Raw genomic sequence first — 24,552 nt, forward strand, 5'->3', positions numbered from 1 at the left:
CCTTCTTATATGTAGCTTAGGAACACAATGGAAGCAACAAAAGATATATGTCATTAACATACAGTTTCATTTTACCACAGTGAAAGATAGTACATGGAAAAACAGTGCCAAGAGATAAAATACAAGACTGTTTTCCATCTGGTTTTGTAATCCAATTTTACACTAACTTCTGTTGTCCTTTACATTTACAGTCATCAATATTTCCCTAGCTCATGGGAAAACCATACAGACATGTTTCTATTTATCACAGTAGTAGCTGTGGGTGTATTCTGAAGATACTACCAATCAATGCTGTTCCTTGTATTCTTATGCAGAGGCAGAGAAACAATGTGATATTAACACTGAATGGCAAGAACAGTATGTGCTAGGAACATAATGTAATGAGAGCAAATTGTGGCATGTGCATGAGCATTTTAAAGTCTAGATCCACTCTGGCTGACTTACAGTCTAATTTCCTAGAAACAGAAGAGACATACTGCCTTCCAGTCTCTCTTTTTGTTTGTCAAACCCTACTTCTTAGAAATTTTTAGCATATTGAATGATTTCTATCCAATGTGACAGAAGGGCAAAAGCCTCAGGGGCAATTAGATTGATGAAAGTTCTGTGAAACTCTCTATTAAGTGGAGGAGATGGCCTGAACTAGTGCAAGCATCCAGTCCATATGTGCACAACCATGGCATGTGTTGCCTTTGAGCAAGTGACAGATGGAGTCAGACATGGGAAGAGATCAGGGTACTATACTGGTGGAGTTCAACCAGTATGTGTAGGGGAATGGGAAGAAGAACTGTCCAATAGGACTGCACAGGAAAAAGTAGAGATATTAGGTTTATGGCCAAAGACAAAGGGTCTGTAGGAATGCAGGACACAAACTGATGGGAAACTTGGCTTCACTAGTTCTGTGGCTTAGAGTAAAGATTGTTGAACACTGTGGTTTTTTTCAGTTCTCATTACTATAAAACACAATACTTCAGGATATATTAATATACTGCAGGAGCGACTGCTGTAAAGTCAAATCTGTATTAAAGACATGCATCATTTCCTCCACATAATTTCATCTCAATGATCTTAAAATTGTTATGATTCCAATTTTATGCTAATGTTTACAGCAATTCCATGCTATTTATAAAATGATGTAAAATAAAATAACACAAAAATATGAATAAATATTTATTTTCCATTTCCTGTGTGACTATCCTAATTTCTCTCCCTACCTTTTCAGGAAAAATTCTTCTGGAATGGTAATTACAGGCAGGTTAATTTTCTGAATGTTCAGTTCCTGCAGTCCACTTAGTTTGTCTTGCAGAGTCTGGGCATAGGGTACATCTTTTGATGCCTTTTGCAGCCAGGTGTTGGTTGCCTGCAATGAGGAGACGAGGTTTTCAAAGTGAATAAGTTTAGGACTTCCCAGGAAGTTATCTGAGAGCTATTTCAACTATGCATATACTAAGCCCTAGGCATCTGATGAAGTGACTAGTTTGATCAAAGTTGGAAATACACATCTTATTCAGTCTGATGAGTGCTTTTACAAGTAGTTATCATTCTGGCTTCCATGAGGGAGGCATGAATTCGCCAGGGCTATGTGGTCAAGCTGTAACATCTACTGTAGGTTGAAACATACCACGATAAATTGTGACACAATATGCCGCAGTGTCATATCTGTATGAGCCACTTTCCGATCCAGCAGTTCGTTGGCATGCTTCTCTAAAGCTTTTGGGTAGTCTGAAAAGTCAACTGGGAAGCCAGAAGACATTTTTTTCACAGCAGCACTGGCACCTGAATTCCACTCAAGTTCAACTTTCTCAGAATCTGAAAATCATTAATTTAAAAGAAAAGGGTAAGTTTAGTAATATCCCTATCATATTTAAGGATATACTATAAACTAATGTAACAAGATGTTTAAATTTATAGGTTGTACAACATGGATCATATTTTTTCCCCTACCATATCTGAGAAGAACTCTTTCTGAAATGGAGTTTCCATGAGTTGTTGCAGCTGAGCTTATCTGAAGATATCCTTTGGTTGGTGAATAATTAACCAGGGCTTCAGTTCTAAGTTCAGTTTTCAGGTGAGGAATAGAAATTGTGCCTCTTAACATTGCCTCTTCCATTCCAGCATAACTGTGAAAGCAAAACATAAATTTTTCTTTTTATATAAATATAAAGCATTTTACTCTATCTTCTCACTTACGTTTCAGGAGCAATTCCAGCATTTAAATCCATAGTAAAGGCGTAATATGGGTTATAAAAAAATTGACTGATCAAACTTGTAAACTCTGTTCCAATTCAATCAAAGTTTTCAGCTTCTGCTAGTTATTATGGGAAATTTATGATAAATTATTACAATGTTACTGTGCAGATACACACAACGATAATTCCATATTAATTTCAAAATACTGAAATGGATTGAAATATGAGCCTGTCTTGATAAAGTTGTACCTGAACCAAATTTTGAACTTCTTACTCAAGCTGAATTCTCTACTAAGGATTCAGACTGTAGCCATGAATCACACAGAAACAAAATGCTTGACAAAATATATTATGCTACTGGGTTTCATTTTCCTTTATTCACATTTATTTTGTATCTTTGTAACTTTGTTGACTTGAGAAAACTTCTAATATTATGTTAGTGCAAATGAAAGGGAATTGAGGTCCCTGACATCTGTCCAAAGCTCCTACTGATATCAGAGGCAATTCTGCATGAACAGCAAAGACAAAGACTCCCTGGGGCACCATCAAGATCACAGAATTCCATGGAAGATTGAGGTTTATTAAAGAATGCGATCAGCTCATTTCACTATGGGCTTGTGAGGCAGACAATTTTAGAAACCCTGGCAGGCTGAACATTTTTGTTAGCTCCCCTGTAGATGTTCCCGGAAATATTCTCATCGTGAAGCGTGGGAATTTTTACAGGAAGCTCTCAGTTATTTTTGGTTTTGTTACTTATTGAGTGGAATTAGATTTCTTCATGGGGAGATGTAATAACGTTTTTAGAGCCAAACACATCCAGTAAAAGATAATACCTCTCTGAACAAACCTTGATTTGTTTATATCCTTGGATTAGCACACCTGCAATAACACCAGTACAATGTCATTCCTTTAGTCATGTGTGTGCGAACATGGAAGAACTAGCTCAAGGAACTTGTATTACAAGTTATATATATACATATAGTAGGAAAGATCAGTTGGTGCATTAGATTTATTTATTTGATGTATACATGATGGATTACAAATAAAATACTTGAAGGGTTTTTAAAGAGTTTGAATGACAAGTTTATATGTCTCATAAGCAATTTCTCCAAAATGGGATAAAATTTCCCATATTTTTTTACCTTCAATAAAATCTTCAGCTATCTTATTCAAAGGTATCTGTAGAAGTCTAAGTGGTTTTCTGAGTTACCTTATCTGGCCAGTAAGAGTAACTTCGGAAATCTTCTTGTTGTTAAGGTCTAAGTCAAACGTATATGCTTTCTTCCCAGGAATGGATTCATCAGTAATTCTGAAGTTTGTACCAAAGTCAACATCAACATCTGGAATGTGGACATCACTGGACAAAATCTTTTTGTCTCTATTGTACCTGAAGGTCAGTGTGGCCTCATGCTGCTTTACACCTGGAAAATGTAAGGTATTTTGGTTATTTGTAACTATGGAATGTGTTTGGACTTTTCTTAAAATGAGAATAAAAAAGGATCAACTGGAAATTATATCACCCTGAAGATCTAATGCAACCTTTGACGAGCCTGAATGAGAAACTGGGTAATCCTTTTTTTTCTCATCTTCTAGACACACCACGAGCTGATCCACTAATACCGTCACTACATGTGTTACACAAACTTGTCAACCCACAGATTCCCTCTTTGAAAAATTTTTAATCGGAAATGGCATTTTTCTCTTGCTTATACAGAACCCATTAACTTCTCCTCTTCCTTGCTTCCATTCACCAACGCCATACTTTTATTTAAATTGGGGGGAAGCATTCCTGGGATACAAAATCAGCCTCTGATCATGAAAATCTTGCACTGGGATTGCATATATGAAAGTTAAAGTGTTGGCCTGTTTGGTTGTGAAAATGGTGTTCTATTTTCTACTGTAAAGAATTCTATTATAATTTACTCATATAAATATTTTGTCCATAAAATGACACAGTTCAAAACTGAGCTAAACCATACTCGTTTTTCAGAATCTTACCTTCTGCCTGGACAGCAAACTTCAAGGTGTCTACCAGGTCATTTCCCTCTCTCTGCAGGTCATAGTTTGCGCTTGCAGAGTATTCTTTCACTTCACCTGTGGACACTATTTCAACTTCAAATCTAAAGGAGTAAACAAATATATTGTAAATAACTATTTTTCCATGACCACAAACAGAAGAAATCATACAGTTTGCAATAGCTCTCTTTCTGAGCTGCTCCTGCTAGTGTGTTTTTAAAGATTTTTAAAGGTAAACTTTATGTGAGAGGGTACTGTACATACTAAACTCTTACAGGGCAAACACAAAACCACAAAATAAACATTGTTAAAGCTGATATAACTTACTTGGATTCTCCAGTCAAGGGATAATATGGAGCTGCCTCTATGGCACTGGCATTGGTGTACAATAATTTGGTGCAGAAATTTAGACCAGCAATGAAAGGCTTGCAAGAAGTCCAGGTTTCTTGGTTTTCAATAAGAGATGGAAACTCTTCAGTTTTGGCTGGAGACACCAAATGTAGCGTATTGCTGGAACAGATAAGTGAGCCATTTATTCCCAGGACAGGTGTTCAGACATTGTCCTATTAACAAGGTTATTTCCTGAATAAAAATCACTTGTTAAGGTAGGGGCTTAATGAAATATCATTTGGTGGCTAAATGATCAAATGGTTTATTATTATAAGCATTATTATTGATAATTATAATTCCGTGTTGAGCCATTTACCTTGTCTGAAATTAATCTAAGTAGTTCATTTAAATTCAGTCTAGAAATAGGCATTGCTATTATAATAATTTAACATGAAAGAAACCAAAGTAGTAGAAATGATAGTCTTGTTGAAAATTTCAGAAAACAGTGACAAAATAAAGAATCTGTAAGCCATGACTCCCAGTCACCACTTAGCTATTTGTTTATCTTACAAAAGAAGTTATCCCAGTTGTACAATGTCTAGGATTTTTCTGAACTGAAAATTTCTCCATACCTGCCCTAGCCTCTTAATTCTGTCATAATAAAAAACAAGAAGAAAAAGGAAGAACAGAGCCTTGAAAATTCTCATTCTGTTCTCATTACCTGATACTGAGGAGCTTTGTTGGAGTCTTTGGAGCAGGAATGCTAAATTTCAACTGTCCAGCTTTCATACTAACATGTGCTTCAATTCCAGACTCATGGAATATATTAGAATTCATCTCCACACCACTCCTAGCAAATTCAGGCATGTTTATTCCCAGGTGTGTTACAAACTCAATTGCCACTGAAGGTTTAGCAATGAGTTCTGCTTGCATCTATTTAATAAAAACAAAATTATGTATTTATTTGCTCAGTACACTTCTTACTGGTTTTATAAAACAAATGTAATATTCTTGATAATCTAGAGGTAGGTTTTAAATAATTGATTTTGTTATTAAAAGAATTTGATTTCCAAGTCACATAAACATAGGGACCACATAAGTGGTAAATGTAATTTAACAAATACAGCAATATGATAATGCCAAGGAACCTTATCTACTTTAATCTAAAAATACTCATGCTTTGGAAAGATTTTGTACATGGAGCTACTTGCATGTATTTTTAAAACTGACAACAAGATCCAGATTTCCATTGTAAAAAAAAAAAAAAAAAAAATTTTCAAAAAAAAAGAGCAAACTACTTGACAAAGAAGAAACAGAGCCAAGATTTGAATTTCTCTAAACAGAAAACAGCTTATTTTCAAGCTTTTGGTTTGGCCTCTACAGAAAGAAGGGACAGAATGCAAAATTTTGGAAAAGATTCCAAAGGTAACTAAAAGGCAACCAGTATTAAATTTGGGGACATATTTTTTATTTTTATTTAAATCACGCATATGGTAGAAAATTCAATCTTTAGGTGAACTGAAACTATTGGAAATTTATGTAATTTCCTTATATTGACTAAATTAGAGCGAAATAGATATTAAAACTGTATAAAAGAATGGATTTTTTTTTATTTTAACCAGATAATTTTGTTTCACATGATATTTAATTGTTATAATTTTAAAATATTTCCATTCAGATCAAAAAATGTTTTATTTAACTAAATTTTCAATATTTCTTTTAACTGAAAATCAAAATTTTTACTTTGAATTGGTCACATCAGAATCTTTTATTAATTATTTGAATAGAAAATTCACAATTTTTTTGAGCTTTTGTACTATTATAATTTGAAGAGCAAGGAGAGAGAAATAAACAGAGGTTAAAAGGACTATTTATGAAAGACTGATTAAAATACTTTTAATTCATAATTTTTATTATGTCTCAAACTTAATTTATTATGTGTATTACCTCTTACTTTAATGTAAATGTCATCCACAAATTAACTGGAGACCTCTAACAAGCAAGTTGCTATTTTCATTTCAAGAGAATATTGTAGTATTTAAAATTTTTCTGGTGTTATGGTTTTATCCCTAAATGAGATTGTAGATTATTAGGAGGAAACAAAATATAGACAGCTGTTGAGACTTACACTTTTTTGATGAAGCTTCACAGCTACTTTAGCCCCGGGTGTTGCTATTCCAGACAAGGCAAACTTCAGTTGCAAACCTGCTCCAGTTGGGAGCTCAAACTCATTGTCCATGAACATGTAGTGGACAAATAAATCCCTGTCAACACCTTTTGAGATGGCTTGTGCAATCTGTGAATCAAACAAGGAAATGAACACTAATAAATCTACACTTTGGAATATGTACATTTTGTACTTTTAAAGTTGATCATGGGATGACTGTAGCTGTATAATCCAAAAATTAATTAATATAGAGTACAGAATTTAATTTCTACAGATTCCTTGCTTCAAAATATGTACTAAACTCTGTTTATCAAAATCTCAGTTTTAAACAAATATTAGATTTTATCACCTGCCTTGATACTCATAGATCATCTACCTTGACTGACACATACAAAGGTGAGTTGGTTTAGACAACATGTAACATGTAACTTCCTCAAAGTCTATGGCAAAGCGTTTTTTTACTGTGACAAAAGAAGGGTTTTACCAAATATTCTTAACCTGTACTATATCTTCTTTCCTTTTTAACATGATGAACTATTGCTTAATATTATTATATATTTTCATAAATAGAAATGCAGTAGTATAAATGCCAACATTATATAGTATATATAATGAAGTAGTATAATGGCCAACACTGAGATTTTGGGTATTGTCCAGTAGATAGCTCATTCGTACAATAAGATCTGAACCTTTGCTTTTTCATTCCTCTCACCATCTTCCAGGAGGACTTGGTTACTGAAGTGGCTTCATCATGGGCTTCTCAGAGTCCTTCAGACTAAACCTGGATATTTTATTTTAGCTAATTTTATTTTCATGCTGATATCAAATACCTGTTCTTTACATAATAGATAAAGACAACCTAAATCTTAAAAAAATCTTGTAGAAAAAACCCCAAATTACTAAAATACATTGGTGCCTCAGAAACATACCATTTCAGGAATAGTCTGAAGAGTTTTAACACTCTTTAAAACCATGCTCCCCAGCAATTTGAAATCATTGAGTTTCAGGTATCCAAGTTCTTCTCCCAGGATTCTCAGATATGCTCTTCCTTCAGGAGCTTCCTTGTTGCCCAATTGTTTTATCAATTTTTCAAGGTTAAGCATTATTCCTTTCATGACATCCTGAAAATTCAATCATAAAGTAGTAAAACATATTTATGAGAAACCTGTAAGACCATGTATCTAGAACAGTTACTTAATGCATGTTGGCTAATCTGCACATGCACTTCTTAGAGATTTGTTTCCAGACAAAGGCCCCTCCCGCATACAGTTAAGAAAAAAACATTGTTAACTAGCATTAAGGATTTCTAGTTTAGCTGATAAGGAGAAGGCTCGTAACCAATAAAGAGGGAAATGCTGTAATTATTGTGTAAAGATAGGAATGCCATGTTGTGCAGAGGATGTTTTCAAGCTGTACCTGATCTTGCTTGCCATCCTGGGAGTAACCAAAATAGTCAAAAAGCACCTTGGAAACCTGCTCTGGCACTTTGCCATCAACCCAGTACAAGGCCTTGCTTGCAGTGTCTGGGAAAAATCCCTTCTCTCCAAACAAAGCTTCCAGTGTTGGTTCAAACCCCTTTCCGTCCAAGCCAAGCTGAAAAAGACAGGACAATGCAATAACTGAGACACTTTACCTACTTCTTTGGAGCTTTGCAACAAACAGACTTTCTGGGGAACAAACAATTCATTTAAAGTGTATCCTACAAGTCTATGATTTTTAAGGGAAGGTAGAATACCAGGTCTTACACCTAATTGTGGTGAGGCCCAACAAAAAACTTAAACATAGGCTGTGTCTCACTTAAAACCTACTATGAGTACTTCAGTGTGCCAGTAATGATTCATTAGCATGAAGTCAATTTGTTACAGATGGGTTCATTTTACCCTAGCTGAGGCCTTTAATAACTCCAACAGGGTCCTCCATCCAGTCAGTGCAAGTGACATCATAAAACGGATGGCTTGCTCTAAAGCCCACTGAGATTAAATAAAAGTCCCCTTGTAAGCATAGTCATCTTTAGATTTCTCCCAAACCTTGTAAAAACAATACATTATTCAGAGAATGTTGTTACAAGAAAACAGGAGCGAGAAAGCAAGCAGTGGAATACTCGCAGAAGTTTTGGAGAATTGTACCTCAAAGATATCAGTTGGGCCAAATCCATACACATTCAGGGTGGTTTTTAGCATAGTCTCTTTAGGAAGGTAGCTGTTTGGATCAAATACCACATTCCCCTCTACTTTTGCAGAGATGGGATCAACTCCAGGTACAGAAACTCTTTTGGAAATCTGATAGTTTTGTGAGAATTTTCTGAAATCTTTGGCTGTTGGAATCTGGTTTCCTTTCAGAGCTTCTTCAACTTGGCTTTTTAGACTAGGAAAGAGGATAGCAATACAAATATAATATATATTTGAACAGTATAAATAGTATAAATTCCAAAACCTCATTTAGTCTGAGTTGAGGGATTTCTTGTGACACTTGCAGACATTCATACAACTGAGGGGATTGTAAACGGCTAGCTTTCTGCATGTGTTAACAGTAAAATAAAGACTTAAGTGAAAGACTGTAAGCTGGCACTGCTCTGACAAAGCCATAGATTTACTCAGCTGATGTGCTTGTTCAAACAAAGAAAGCAAACAAATAAACAATCAGAATATGCACTGTTAAATAACTAGTACTGCAATTACGGTCAGAACTTTGTTCTTCCTAGGAGACCAGTATACAATCAAGTTTTACTTACTCTTCAATGCCTACTTCTTCAGAGTCTAGGATGTTGGCAATGTGTGAGGCAATAAAGCTTTTCACTTGCTCGTTCTTCTCCTTTGTGAGCACTCTCAAAATCTTTGTGAGATCACTTGGGGAAGGGTTTTTCATCAGTATAAGATAGGCTGCTAGACGTTTGTCTGTAGGTGCATCCCCTTCTTGGAATGCTTTCAGAAGTGCTGAACGGTCCTAAATAAATAGAGAAAGGTTTGCACTGGTGGGCTGACTAGTAGATGATACTGCTAAACTCTTTTGGGAATATATAAGGTGAAATAATTTCCAGGATATAATTTTTTCTGGATTGCCTAACTGTTTCTATACTTTATTTCTAGAGATGACCAAAAATACTTCATTGAAACTGTTTTGATAAAATTTCTTTTGATAGAAAATGTCATATAAATTTTGTTTTTATTAAAACTGATTTTCTTATCCTATATCTTGCAGGTTACTTTTTTGTTCAGAACACTGAACTTGGTTGTTGGGAATCAGAAATGTTCTGGTCTGCAGCAAATTGTCAATTTTTGGAAAAAAAGTCATTCAATTTAGGAAAAAGCGGCAATCAAAATCTTTTGCTGAAGAAAAATTAAAAACTTAGTTTGAAAATAAATAATAATAAAAATAAATTAAATGCTTTAAATTAAACTGAATCTGAGGATGTGAACACCAGGTGTTTCCAGACTCCCAAACTCAGTAAGTCTTCTCTGGAAACAATCATGTGTTTAGAGCAGAAACTTGTTGATATTGAAAAAATTTCTCTATATTAAGCTGAAGTGCTAATGACACCAATTCTGTAGAAGGTGCTTTAATGTCACTAATAAATCTAACCAGTACTATTAATAACAATGACAACAAAATGCAGATATAAAATAGAGACATGATTTTTTCTTTGTTAAATCCATTTACATCTGGAGTACTTAGTTCATTAAAACTGCCTTTAAGTAAGTAAAACTCCATTTAAGACACTCTAATAGGAACAGATCTAAACTTCCTATTGAAACAGAGACTACCTATACAAACAACTGCATCTCAAAGGAGCAACACCCACCAAGTCAGAAGCCTGCAGAACTTCTCAGATATGTGTGTGGAAACTAAGAGAGTTCTACAAAAGCTGGAGACAGCTAAAAGGAAGATAGCAAAGCTATGAAATAATGGCAACGCTTGTGCATATTCAATAACTTCTGTGAACAGTCAAGGTGAACTGAGGACAGTTTAAGCTAATTCTTGTGATCCAATTTACCTCTTCGGTAATAGTCATTTTCCTGAATGCCTGGATGGCTGCTTTCTGAACTGAAAGTGATGCAGCTTCATTTCTTATACATGTCTTCAGAAAAGATTTCAGGTTGGGTTTAGCTTTCTCCATTACTGCACCCATGTTTCCAATAGCCTGTCAGTGATGAAAACACAGAAAAAGGATAAACAATTTTTTCTCCACCAAAAGAAGTTGAGTAATACGTGTACTATGATTTAAAATAATAGCCTGCATAAGGAAAGAAGGAAATAAAAATACCCGAAGTGTGAGGTATGTGAGTTCATCTTCCCCAGAACAATCAGTACCAAGTAGTGATACCATGAAGTCTGCAACATCTGTTATTTCCTCTGTCACAGTCCTCTTCTCATTGTAGAACCTAAAGAAATAGAGAAACACATTAGAAACAAAAGGAGAAAATGAGAAATGTCTATTTATGTTTTATTCCCAAAGAGCGAATTCATGAGAATAACAAAAAATCCTCAAAAACTGACTGCTCTTATGGTTTACTCTAAGCGTTGTAATGTTTTCTGAAGGTAATTTTGTACAATTACATGCTGTCATTACTTACTTAGTAACAGAATTACTCAAGCCATAAAAAGAAGCTCTACTTGGTTGATACTGGGCCATGTTAAGAATTTCCCGTATTATTTCTGAAGTTGGAGAAGGCAATAGTCCCAGGGTATACGTGACCAGGTCTACCACAAGCGGATTCACGTTTCCAGTTCTCAGTATTTGAAGGACTGCACCATAGCACTCTGGAGTCCCACACTGAGCCAGGGCCTGAACTGTGATGGAACTGAAAGGAAAAAAGATGACTTTGATTAACTAAATCCCTGTTTGCAGTTATCACTGCATGTTGCACAATTGAAATAAACATTTGATAGGTTTGTTAAGGTGTTTTAATATAAATTACATACATTTATGTGTGACTGGAAGCAAATCACACAATTGTTTATGAAAAAGAAGCTTCTTAGTTTTACAAATTATACTAACAACATGTTTAGCTATGAACAAGAAAGTATTAACGATACTATCATTACACAGACGTATCTTTTTTTCTCAACAACAGACTTTCCCACAATTTTAAGTATTCTAATACAATACATTGAACCAGATGGAGGCTCTAGTCCCTCAACATAAAGTATGTGTACATTGACTCAAGACCAGCTAGGACAGAAGAATAAGGGTTCAGAGTGGAGGGGAGGGTCAGACCAAAGAATCATGCCCTTACGTGTCTCCAAAAATTTCACTTTCAAAACCATGTTCTTTACTGTAAGTCAGACTTGGGAGTTTAGAATTAATCATTGTCCTTGAGCAGAACTGCATGAAAGATATTTGGCTATAACAACATATCCACAGGATGGTGTCTGACATACACACTTGGGATGGTGGTGAGGAGAAAAAGTCTGTACCGGCTGTATAATACTCCCACTTAAGCTCAGTTTCTCCAATAAGTTTGGAAGATTTGTTAGGGAATGATCAAAACAGTATTAGTTCTTCATAGAAGACTAGAACTTTCAGATCTATTTGAATTGTTATACTGTTCTCATATATTTAATATTCAAGTTCCAATTAACAACTGAGCTTTTCTGATGGCAAAATGTGAAATCCACAGGTTTTACTCTTCCTAGAGAATTATCTCTAGATAATTCCGACAATACTCATCTTTCTGAAAGACACTCTTTACATCTAATTAACCTCTAAGTTAAAACCACTTGCAGCAAATCATCAGCTTTAGAATGGACTTCTTGTGACATTGACATGACGTGTATTTGCACAATGAACTGTTGTAACATACCTTGAAGTTTCCATCATCTTGGGTACAAGAGAGCCAAGAGTGGAGTTATGTAAACTTCTAAGCCCAGAAACAAATTTGTAAAAGAGTCTTGCTCTCTGCTGGTTCTGCTGGGAGGCTGTAAGTTTCTGCAGTTCTTGAAGGATTTTCAGAACAACATCCCCCTGCCTGGGAAATTTGGCATCTGTACTTTCCAGTGCAAGTCCCTTCTCCTCCAATTCATCTAGCAATTAAAACAATTGCATTGTTTATGTCTTTATCAAGGAGCTATGTTCTTTTTTATCTTCTGTCATACATTTGGTATAAATACAAACTCTGTAGATTATTTTGTATGATAAAATATGTAGATAATTTATATGAAGTTTAACAGCTGAACAGTTTCTAAAAATAATGTAGTAGAAATTAAGTGTAATATTCCCAAAAGTTGAATAATACATATTTGCATAATTTAAAAAAAAATGATGAAGATGATTCCTTAACACCTTTTATTTTAGCATAGTTTCCTTTTCCAACTTATAATGAGTAAATCTTAGGAGAAACATGTTATGACTAGGAATGACAACTGCCTGTCAAAAAAAGTGTGTTTCAAAACCAAATATATAGTAATCATGGACTGTTTGTATTTGGCATATGAAGCCAAAAGTTGCATAAGAAATTACGGTTAGCTAAAAAGGTTCAATAAACTAGTTTCCAATAAAACTACTTTCCAAGCAAATTATAAAATTTTAATTATAAAGAATAGTTTCAAAATTAAAATGAAAACACAAAGATTAAAGATTACAGTGTTTTAACATTTTTTAGGTTTGCCTATTTTATATCCCAACCTTATTCCAGACTAAATTGATCAAACTTCATTTTAAATTATGAATTGTTTTGGTCCCTTCGGCAGCATTATTAATCTTTTAATTAATCCAATGTTTAAAAACAATTGTCCCTGTATTTAACCTGTATTTATATTTTGTCCATGTATTTGTTTTATTGAGAACTGTAACTATACCTCCATCAAAATTTTTGTTATTGATCTTTGGGGTATCTTCAAGCTTCAGTGTCTGGTTGACCTCTGTCATCACACCATAGCGATTTCTAGCAAAGAAAGAAAAATGCAATGCTTTAGTTGATCCAGGTACCTTTGAGCAGTGTTGCCATGCTTCCTGCCTTCTTGAAAACAAAATGCATATTTGGGGATGAAGTCAGGGCAGAATGTGATACATCACAATTTGAAATGAATATTTATAAATAAAGATTAATGATAAATAGTGCGCAACCTACTTGTATGAGGAAGGCAGAAACAGGTGCTTTTCACTGCAGACAGCATCTCTTATATGCCTTTTCTTTGCATCAATATTGTAATGACAGAACTGAGTGCTCCTTAGAAGGGTAGATAACGGGATGTTCTGTAAAACAGTTTGGCAGTTGTTTTACTGACTAGTAAAGGAAACAGTTTTAAAGGCTGCTGCAGTTTTACTGTGATATTAACCGTTACAGAATATTTGAAACAAAGGTGTATAACTGGAATCATTCTCACATAAAGAAAAAATTGTGCAGGTATCAATCTTGACTTGAAGAGACTACTTGAGTCTCTTCACAGGCAAAAATCCCCCTGAAATTTTCCCTTAGGCCTTATTGAGGTGTTTGGTTTAGTAGTTACTTCATGACTGATCCCCTGCTGCCTACAACAAAAGACTCCTTCATAGAACTGGTTTGTAATTTTTACAGTAGATCAGGCCCCTTGTAATGCTCCTTTTATTTCACTCTTACTATACAAATTTTAAAGATTTCTACAGGCTGTAGAAGTGGCAGAAATCGGAAAATGTGTTTTTAGCATGATATGAAATCCTAACATTTTTATTGAAGCAAAATACTCAAAAGGACAGGTACCATGATAACAGGAAGAAATCTGCCAACATTCATGCAAGCAACTGCATTTGATCGTTGTGGATTAACAGGTAGCCTGAACAGCATGCCAAACCATCGTATCATATACACATCAGTGTTATGGTAGACGCCATGTTTCACATGAAATTTAAATGCTGAAACTTGTGACTCATAAAACTGAAAATTTGGATAGAATCTGATAGGTTATTATGTAGTGAACAGTACTAACTCCACCCATGAAAAGCTCTCCTTTAAAAAAATAAGGAGAAGAACATGAAAGTAGGTAATTAAACTCTTCCTCTGCATCTGTTTTTCTCTGATTGCCAACAAAACTACAGCCTGATATAATGCAAGGGTGTAGATAACCTATTTAAGCTTTAAGAAGATAAATACAGAATTTAGTTGTTGCAGTGGCTGTTTCTCATTTTAAGTGATGTAGCGAAGAATATTTTATGTATTTTTTAATGGTATACTTACTAGTCCCTTTACAATGGCAATAGGGCTGACATAATCTCTGATGGGACTAAAGTTGTCACAGGATTTCAGGTCCCTGTTAATTGAAATATCTTCTGCAACATTTCCTTTTCTAGATTTGAATTCAACTTCACTGTCACACTTTCCATATACAGTATCCTAGAAAGAAAAAAGAAATCAGTGTCTTTATCCATACGGTCAGAAATTTTCTGATCTAGCTGAAAGGCACCCTTTCTCAACTGAGTTTCCAGGTCTTTTGAAAATGATGCTCAGGAGTAACTCTGCTAGGTGAGGTTTCTTCCATTTGTTAAGGAAATAAAGTGAATGGTTTCAAAACACCTACCATTGAAATAGTTTTTATGTTTTCTACTGTTTCTGTTGGCACAAGTAGAGCTGAGATGATTCCTCTCTTGAGATTCAGCACATTCAGAGGTTCATCCTTCTCTGGATACAGTTTGACTTTTGTTCCATCCTGAATGCTGAATTTTAGTTCATGCCTGCCCAAAAAACCCTCAGCATTAGTATGAAACCATGTTAAAGCCACCCAGCGAAGAACATGCTATCAATAAATTGCTGGGCTATAGTTAAACCATCACGTTTATCTTGCTCTGTCATTATTTACTATACACTCTTGTCACTATTAAAGGGTTTTACTATTAAAGCAGGAAAATTCTAACCAAGGACATTCTGATATCAGCTACTACGTCATCTAAGGACAAGCAAATATCAAGAGCAAAGACTGGAAGTTGGAAGTGCACAAATTCAGAGGAGATTAGTAAGTTTTCAGAATGAGGTAATTATTAACTACTGCAGTGGGCTACAAAATGATGGGAAGGATTCTCTACTTAGTTGCAGTCTTTAAATAAAGCCTTGATAGTTTTCTGAAAAACATGTTTTAACACTGTCTCAAGTTGTTTTGAGATCTATGGCTTGTGAAACAAGATGGAGTGAATACTGAGGCACTGAAACAAGCATGAAGGTGCTTGAGTAAAATATGCACTGACAAGCACTAGAGACTAGTTGGATGGAGGGAGTAGTAGCAATAAGTTGCGAAAGCAGATAAGCATGGAAAAGATAAGTTGCATAGGTCATTAAAGATTGGGACGGGAAAACTGGACTTCAGTCTAAAATGCCTTTCTATTGCACAGTCTTTGTACCATGTCAGCAAAGGGAAATGATCTTAAAATGGCTACACACAGCCATTTGAGAATTTGCTTACAAGAAGGAACTTGCAATACTCCTTTAGGGGACTACCCAACAGTTTCCTGATGTAGATTATATAAAGGACAAAAACATTGCAGGTGAAAATTCTGGATGGAAAAACCCCTTCTCTACTTGCAATTGAGAACTGTGCCAAGTTAGCCCTAAATTGTATCAGGGAGAGTTTTGCTGTGGGAATAGCTTATAAGTCTACCATGTTATCATGATATGTGTTCTATGCCTGGAAAATATAGTCAGGGTGGACTGCAACATTGCAGCCCATTCCATGCTAAGCTACAAGTATTGGTGATAATTGATATTGCTTACTTGGACATGGCATTTGCAAAGTCCTCAGAGTTCTTTGACTTTTTCAGCACGGCCCTTCCCTCAGTGTCAACACCAAATGTCTCTCTCAGGGAGCAATGCATTGTCCTCAGGATGAAGCGGCACAGCTGTGGTACCTCCAGTTCGACCTGAAAACACAAATATGACGTGTTTATTCTTTTTTCATTATCATCTTTCCAGGATCATCCAGTTACAGTTTTGAAAATGTGGTATTCCTTGGGTTTTGTAAAGTGTCAGAATCACCCTTCTAACAGCTGTTGGGAGATTCTAAAGTACTCTAAATAGCTTAAGGTAACTTGAGGGAGAAGATATGAAAGCAGATATTTGCATGGTTATACTATATACATGGTAAACAAGCAACTTAGGTTCTGAAAATTTATAATACTAGAATAACTGTATGATAACTTGAGTCATTACACTGATCAATGTTCAGACTCTGTCAGAACAGTGTGTGCTAAATAAAAAAATATTTTCCCCAGTTACTCCATTTCAGAACCACCTCCACCCCCCCCGATGACGGGAAAATTTTGGGTAAGACAGAAGGATATTGGGTAGTGTAATAGGCTACAGGACCTTTTACTTCTACAGCCCTGATCCTGTCTTGACTGTTACCATGCACAGGCTATCAAGTGGTCTTCATGGCATCAATTAGCTATTTTAGTTCAACATCTAGAATTGTTTCATGAACATTGGTAGACTCAGCTTGGGAGCTAAGGAAAACTGAACTACCATGTCTCCACCCTCTTTCACGTTAAAGTACAGACAGATTAGGATTGAAATGCACTGGCACCGTGATATGAAGGACTTCTACCATCCTCAGTGCTTTCTGTCTGGGACAGGGAGGGCTTAGTTTTCAGGAGGCTTGACAGGTGCCTTTCAGAAGAGTGATATGTTTGGAAAAACAGTGAAGGATGCTTCTCAGCTGTCAGCTCCCACGTTATTCGGTACACAGTCCCAATCAGTTGTATTTACTCCTCTTTTCCTACCTTGCAAGTGATCTTTGAACCACTTCGTGAATCTGCTGTTCCTGTGATTCCATTCGATGTTTCTGCTTCATATAAGTAAACATACTTTCTGAGGTGTTTAAATCTGGTTGCATCTTCTGCAGTTGGGAGGAAAAAAAAAAGAAAAGTGCTTTTGTGACTTGGGTAAGATATCCATATGTAGAGCCTTACAACACATGCTTAGTGTTGTGTAACTGACATGAATGCCACATACAAAGGAAGCATGAGGACCCTCCCACTATTTCCTTCAACAGAATAGCTTTAAGATAAAGAACTAATGTCTTCACGTCAGCTGGACACTTTCTGAAGCATAAGACAAAACTTGTGGGGGAAGCATAAGTTTTGAGGTCCACTGGCATTTGATGAGATGTGACAATATAAACCCATCCGGCCTTCAAATCATGTCCCATTAAAGTAAACGACAAAAATGGCAGAAAACATAAGATGTGGAACTATTTTTAAAATGACCTTATTTCTTCTAAATTAAACCAATCAAATGGTAGCTTTGAAATTGGTAATAAAATTATTTGTTTCAGCTCAGATTCTTCCATCATAATTCAAATGCAAGGAGCTGTTCGATCTAAGTCACATGACTTAAGACTGAAAGCAAATAAGCACAAAAAAACACAGAACAGCAAAACTAACAGCATTTCTCAATATCATTTCACCTGAATCTACAGAGCACTTTTCTACCCCAGATTCTCCTGAAGCACAATCTGCTCTAACTCACTTAGTAGATCAGCAGATTTTACTGGAGTAGACTCTTTTTAATGGGGATAAACTTTAGTTAAATGAAGAGCACCCAGAACAAGGCAAAAGCACTCAGTTATGAGCAAGAATAAGGGAGGAGGAAGTATTTGCAGAGGTGTTTCTCTTTTTATCAAAGGAAGCCCCCAAAACATCCTCAAAGGGATGAATTTCACCTGTGTTTAATCTGTCCCTGTTGCTTTCAGAGGCAATTAATCTGTAATTTTAAACCCTACAAGCAGGAATGAATGTGGTAACAGAAACATAAAGAAAAAAATATTTTGTCTCTGTGTCAAACACAGGGATATAAGATCTTCTTTTGGTGTCTGGAATGCATAATATATGCCAAATGATGTCCTCGATTCCAATTCACTCCAATTATAACTGCAGATATAATTTTGAACTAAACATGTGATGATTAGGCACTTTAAGGGATTGTGTTAGAGCAGTTTAGGCATATTCTATCTGAACAAAAAGTTACTTTTCCCTCTGTTTAGACTGAGCAACTCACTCTGTGATGCTGTTGTGATGCTGAGTGAAAAGCCATTTGCTAAATTGCTCCTCTGTGGTTATTGGTGACTGTCTGAACATATTGGAGTCCTCATCTACTTTTATAGAAGAAAAAGGGTAAAGTCCTCTTGGTATAAACCCATATGCCCACAGCCAAGTTTGTGATATTATGCCTGGCTTAACCTGCCATGAATGTAGCTTGCTCTTTCTCTTTTATAAAATATTTGTCATGTCAGAGGCCAATGGCAATGCTATCTTGCCCATTATGTCACAGAATTACATACTTAGAGAGGAGAACAGAACAGTACTATAAATCTTGTATTTCCTGCTTGGATTATCACTTTTACAAGTGTTACAAACTTTAATAGTGTTTTAACTGAGATTAATTTCATGTAATTGCTAAACAGAATCAATATAATTAATACTAGCTACCATGCAGTAATCAGCATCTTACAAACATTTGAAAACTGAATTAAATTATCTAATTAACCTTTAAATATTACTCCTATAAAAGAATTCAACACTGTGCCTTGCCTGTCAGTTTTGGCTGTCCTGGATCATAACATTGCTTAACTGTAAATTCTCAGAAGTTTTCGCAACACTAGTATCTGATACGCTAAAGCAAAAGGTTAATTATTGCTTCATTTCCTGCTTTTAAACAGAAATAAATGGAAAAGGAATAGCGAAATGATAAGATTGGAAATGCAAATACCAAATAATTTATTGTATCAAAAATACACAAGAAATTGGCAATGAAGCCCAGAAGTCTTTGAGTTGGTTCAGGCAGTTGAAATAAACCCAGTTGCCTGGAGATGGTGCTAAAGCATCCAACAAGGGAAAAAAATCCTAAAGACACAGAACAAAACAACCCATTCAGTACTTTGACCCTATGGTGGAACATTATGTATCTAACCAAGCAGCCAAGGCCAGTCAGAGTTCATTATAAAGATAGTGCATAAAGTCAGCATTTCCTGAGTCTTGTCTTGTTTTAAGAAATTGCTGTCCTTGCTGACAGAGTTGATGATTTATTCTACAGGTATTCAGTTAGATATTCAAGTGCAGTTCTGTGGGTTTAGCAGCTACTGTGAAGGGTAAATGACAAGTGAGATTCAGCTCACGAAAAGTGTAATGTACATAACCTCACTGCTAAAGCTTCATATCTAAACAGGGATTTCTAGATGAAGGAATTCACACCTGACGATAAAGAAATCAACAAAACAATGGAAAGTAGTTTCTTAATGAGAGCTTTTTAAAAGTTTAGAAACTTGATCTTAGGAAACTTTTAAAATTCTTTGAGCTAAGCCTTATAGATAATTAAATACCTAAAATAAATGGCAATAAAGATATCAAAACATCGCCATCACTTTTGTTTCAGTTATTTCAGAGGAAGAGATTTATAGAATAGGAAAAGTCAGGCTTTGAGATATGCATTCAGTTAATATAGGAACATAAGACAACAAAAGCAGATGCAAGAAGTCATTTACTTGAACATCCTGGATTTCCACTTTCAGGTGTTTCTTCTTCTGTAAAGAATAAAACCAAGAATTAAAAGCTGGAAAAGCTATAAAACAAAGGCTATAGAAATATAAATGGAAATACTACATTTTCTTTGTAAGATCTTTTCAATTCATACCAACTCTTGATGTAGTTTGGCATACTGATGTAAGTAACAAAGCTACTCTTAACATTGACAGTACAGAGTCAAATCTAAAGGGAGCTGTAGTATCTGCCTTGGGATTGTGAACTAAGACCTCAGAATAAAATCTTTAAGTCACTGAATTGAATTATTTTGATTTAAGCTGAGAAGGATCAGCTTCTATGTTAACAAGTTTTTTAAAAGCCCTATGTTATGTGAAATAGTTTATAAATGGTGGGCACAAAATGTAGAGGTAGACAGATGAAATGTACCATATAATACAGTTTACTTTAAAATTTTTAGTCTATTTGAGTGCACAAAAATATACTGCATAATGGATGAATGGCTATATTTTGCTTTTTGTACATTTATAAAAGGACAACTTTGATGATTAGTACTACATTTTTCTGCTATTAAATCTTTTCTGAGTGTTGAGAGTTCATTCTTTGGAGGAAAGGAACACTGACTGGAAGCCTATTCAAGTCAAGAAAAAACATTTGCCCCAATCTGCCTTAGGTATGTCCCACGTAACTATTTAAAATAAAACAAAATCTACTAAATTTGCTGCATTCATTTTATTCTATGACATTCTTTCAGATATCACACATGAATTCCAGCACTTTTCACAATATTCTCTGCATATTTTCCAAGTTTTTGTTCTGGGAATTCGAAGGCTGACCACTCTACAGAAATGATGTAGCATTAGTTTCAGTAGCAGCAATAGCAACACTAATACTACTATTGCTGTTACAATAGTAAGAATAACAACATTATTAATAACCATTAGATACAAGTCCATCCTTTAAAATTGTATAACAGCAGTCAACAACAGAATATTAGTTCAATAAAGGTGTATTTATGATTAATTTGATCTGCATATAAAACCAGACCTGCACAACTGGCCCCAGGCTAACCTTCCTCCTTAGGGTTCCTGAAGTCTTTAGTAACACTACAGCATCATATTCTAAAAAGCCCCTTCTTGGGAAGCAAGGATAGCTCGCAATCCACAGCACCATATTGATCTAGGCCATCTTTTCTGATCTTAGGAAAAAAAACCTTTGCTGGCCTACTTCTTTTACTACTACTGCCAATGACTCTGTCCCTTTAACAGCAAACTGTATTTCAAACATCAGCATTGCCAGCCAAATACATTTTGCTTTATTGCTCTCCACCTTCACACGGGCCACAAAATAGCAACAGCTAGGATAAGTCTGTATGGTATCTCCAGGCTCCACTATCTCCATGGGGGTTTAAAAGGACTGCACTACAGAAAAACAATTAGGCCAAAATAAAGTATGTGAATTCCTTACAAGTTGCAAAATACATTACATCTGATCAAAAGACATCAAGTGACATTTGTGACTTGGGATCTTCTCATGATTGTCCAGTCATACGCAGGGAAGAGATGGTATATTTGCTACATGTACCTTCTCTAATTCTCTAAGCCATTGTCCTGCTGATTTTTGCATTATTGTTGTTTTAATGGGTTTATAAATAAAGCAGCAAAAAGCACTAACATAAAAGGCAATACTTACGTGTGAGAACACCATTGCTGAGCAGCAGCAAGAGCAGCAAGAGCTGCACAGGGCCCATGGTGAGCCCCGAACCCTCTTGCTGCTCTTTCTTTTTCCGTCCCTTCCCTCTTCACCTCTTCCCTACTGCCTCACAGGGAGAATGAGCCTTCTGACTTGGACCTCCATTTATATAGTCTGTAGCAAGCAGCTGAGGCAAACGGTTTAGAAAGCTCAGAGCAAATTGCCAAAGGTCCAAAGGTGAGAGTCCCAGATCCTCACTGCACTCCAGGATACACTCTGCTTTGGTTGCTGGGAGTCCCTGAAGGCAGAAGACTTGAGCATATACTGGAGATGTCACTCTTCCAGTTCATTGGTTTTTTTCTTTAACAGATTTTTTAAAAGCCAAATCCCTCAGCTGCAGACTCCAACGACGTATTGAAATACATTTCCCACACCTACATAGGAATGATTACAACGCATAAATTATAGCTGGACGAAATGATCACTGCAACATACTTCCAGTATAGATGTTGAGAGCTTAAGGGTATGAGTACTTGAGAAAATGATAGTATTGTACAATTTAGACCTCTTCCCTTTAAAGGCAGGAGAACGAACATTTAAGATTTTTCCTTTGTTGTACTAAAATTCATCATATACCTTTCTAAAAATTATTTTACACTTACATGCAATATTCTGGTAAATCAGGTCTTGTTCATGTTGAAAGTAAGCTCTGTGTAATTCTTTTGTTTCTTCAGTTCTGGATTCAGTTTCTTTTGTTTTCTAATAATAGCAAAAATATTAAAATAAGATGACAAAACTTATCTGAATGAAGAAGATAAACCTATGAAGAAGATAAACCTGCTTAAAATAGAAACAAACAAAAAATCTTTTTATGAATATATATATATTGGTAAAAAAGACTGGGTTTATGTCATGAGACATTCTTGCAGTCTGAATTTTTTCTTTACTGATATCTGTCATAACTGCAGTAAAAAACAATTGATTATGGAAATTATCAAGAATATTTTGTTCAGTAAATTTAATTTCAATATATGCGATCAAATGGAAATGTTTTGACATTGCCAAATCAAAATATATCCTCTTAGCTTGCTGAATCAAAAATCAAATTTTGGCTTAGGTAAGCAGTAATCTCTTTTCCCTTGAAATGTTACCATGTTACCATGCATCACAGTAGCTATCTTTAAAGTCTCTTATTTCTTCATACCCTTTCTCTCTTGAACTTAATAGCTAGGTTAGGTTTCCCAGGCTGCACTATGATCATGTAACCCCTAACGTCAGTTCAACCAAATGGCAAGCACTGATGTGTGGTAGGGCATACTTTCCAATAAGGAAGACATCTCTTTTATAATTAGGATTTTGTCTGATGACATTAATTTTTGCCTAATGCCATTAATAAGAGCATGAGATTTCAGAAAGCTTTATTGAAGAAATTTATTTCATGGATTCATCAGTATCAGAGGCACCATGAAGAATTTCTTAGATTTTTGCATTTTGATTTCTGTCCTTGGCTTATACAAACCACAGATACAATAAAACTACCAAGAGGACATGTTTATTTTTACTTTTAAAAATCAGTCTAGGTTTTTGTTTACTTTTGTGTCCACAGCTGCCTCAATATCTGTTGTGATACGTAACAATGATTTTACTCTGTACTATGATTCTACCAAAGAGAATGTACAAAAATATCATAACTGCCCATAGCATTTCTGCATTCAAACTTCAAGAGGTTTTGACATTACTTAAAATCTATTATTTTGTCCACTTTAGCGCTTCAGATAAATAGGGCTCTGGAGTGCCCAGCATTCCGAGATTTCTTAGCTATTTCCCTATTTTGCCTGTGTCTCCTCACTGCTTTTGGGTGGTTATTTTGGCTCAAGCTGAGGCTGACTGTATTAACATGATGTTGCAAAAACATAAAAGGGATTAGAGAAATTATGTCTCAGCCCATAAATATGCAGGTAATATGGGTGCACAACTCTACTGTGACAGGTTTATATTGCTGTATTACCTAGTCAGGGACAGCATTTTTTTTCACAACAGGTGCCACAAAATGCCACACACTACTTTTATCTATTCAATCATCAAGGAATCCCCATGCTTTCAGCTCATCGGAAGAAGTCAATATTCACACAGATTTAGACAACATAAAGTTCCCATTTCAACTATTTTTGTGACCTGTGGGCTTTGAGCTGAGAACACAATTTATCTTTCACATGAATCTGTTTTAAATCGTATTACCTCATTTAATTTTTTGTTTCTCAATGACTCTGGCTAAGTCCTACTCTCTGAGTGCATCTCTTGAAGTGAAATGAAGACTTTGGAGATGGAACCATTCTGAACCCCCATGACTGTATCATAGGTCTTACATTTTTGTAGCTTTTGCACTCTGTGTGACAAAGACAGGCAGAGGGTATTGGTGCAGATTTGAAAAAAGAAAGGATGACAGAAACATCAAACTTTACTCCCTGATGTTCTACACTGGAAGCAAGTCCAATCTTTGGTATATGCTGCATATCTCTAATCTGCACAGATTTGGTCCTGATCTAAAATCCAAACACCTGCATGGAAGTTTTCCAGATGTCCTTGGATCAAGCCAATTGAGGTGAATGCTGTGTTCCATGTTTCTCCTCCCTTAAGAATGTTTTTTCCTTTAGTCCACATTACTAAGAAACAGGGACAGTTTGGGCCTTGGTGCTCACCACGGTAAGGCAGCATTGTTGAAGTAATAG

At 35.5% G+C, this 24,552-nt stretch overlaps 1 protein-coding gene across 1 annotated transcript in view; it reads right to left on the reverse strand.

The window, feature by feature from the left end:
- Positions 1 to 21,960, reverse strand: part of APOB (apolipoprotein B) — a 37,972-nt gene extending 16,012 nt beyond the window's left edge. Inside the window, exons 1-24 of the mRNA XM_056343523.1 lie at positions 21,824 to 21,960; positions 20,137 to 20,175; positions 17,378 to 17,493; positions 16,374 to 16,519; positions 15,190 to 15,343; positions 14,850 to 15,005; positions 13,767 to 13,891; positions 13,495 to 13,580; positions 12,501 to 12,720; positions 11,271 to 11,498; positions 10,961 to 11,078; positions 10,691 to 10,837; positions 9,431 to 9,642; positions 8,826 to 9,063; positions 8,116 to 8,292; positions 7,629 to 7,820; positions 6,661 to 6,828; positions 5,254 to 5,465; positions 4,530 to 4,712; positions 4,185 to 4,306; positions 3,397 to 3,607; positions 1,942 to 2,117; positions 1,619 to 1,806; positions 1,212 to 1,357 (exon numbers count right to left, since the gene is read on the reverse strand). Coding sequence (XP_056199498.1) covers positions 1,212 to 1,357; positions 1,619 to 1,806; positions 1,942 to 2,117; positions 3,397 to 3,607; positions 4,185 to 4,306; positions 4,530 to 4,712; positions 5,254 to 5,465; positions 6,661 to 6,828; positions 7,629 to 7,820; positions 8,116 to 8,292; positions 8,826 to 9,063; positions 9,431 to 9,642; positions 10,691 to 10,837; positions 10,961 to 11,078; positions 11,271 to 11,498; positions 12,501 to 12,720; positions 13,495 to 13,580; positions 13,767 to 13,891; positions 14,850 to 15,005; positions 15,190 to 15,343; positions 16,374 to 16,519; positions 17,378 to 17,493; positions 20,137 to 20,175; positions 21,824 to 21,881 — 3,818 coding nt within the window. The 5' untranslated portion in view covers positions 21,882 to 21,960. The remainder of the gene's footprint in view (positions 1 to 1,211; positions 1,358 to 1,618; positions 1,807 to 1,941; positions 2,118 to 3,396; positions 3,608 to 4,184; positions 4,307 to 4,529; positions 4,713 to 5,253; positions 5,466 to 6,660; positions 6,829 to 7,628; positions 7,821 to 8,115; positions 8,293 to 8,825; positions 9,064 to 9,430; positions 9,643 to 10,690; positions 10,838 to 10,960; positions 11,079 to 11,270; positions 11,499 to 12,500; positions 12,721 to 13,494; positions 13,581 to 13,766; positions 13,892 to 14,849; positions 15,006 to 15,189; positions 15,344 to 16,373; positions 16,520 to 17,377; positions 17,494 to 20,136; positions 20,176 to 21,823) is intronic.
- Positions 21,961 to 24,552: the final 2,592 nt, after the last annotated feature.

Source organism: Falco biarmicus, chromosome 6 (genome assembly GCF_023638135.1).
Source record: "Falco biarmicus isolate bFalBia1 chromosome 6, bFalBia1.pri, whole genome shotgun sequence".
In the NCBI taxonomy this organism is placed as follows: domain Eukaryota; kingdom Metazoa; phylum Chordata; class Aves; order Falconiformes; family Falconidae; genus Falco; species Falco biarmicus.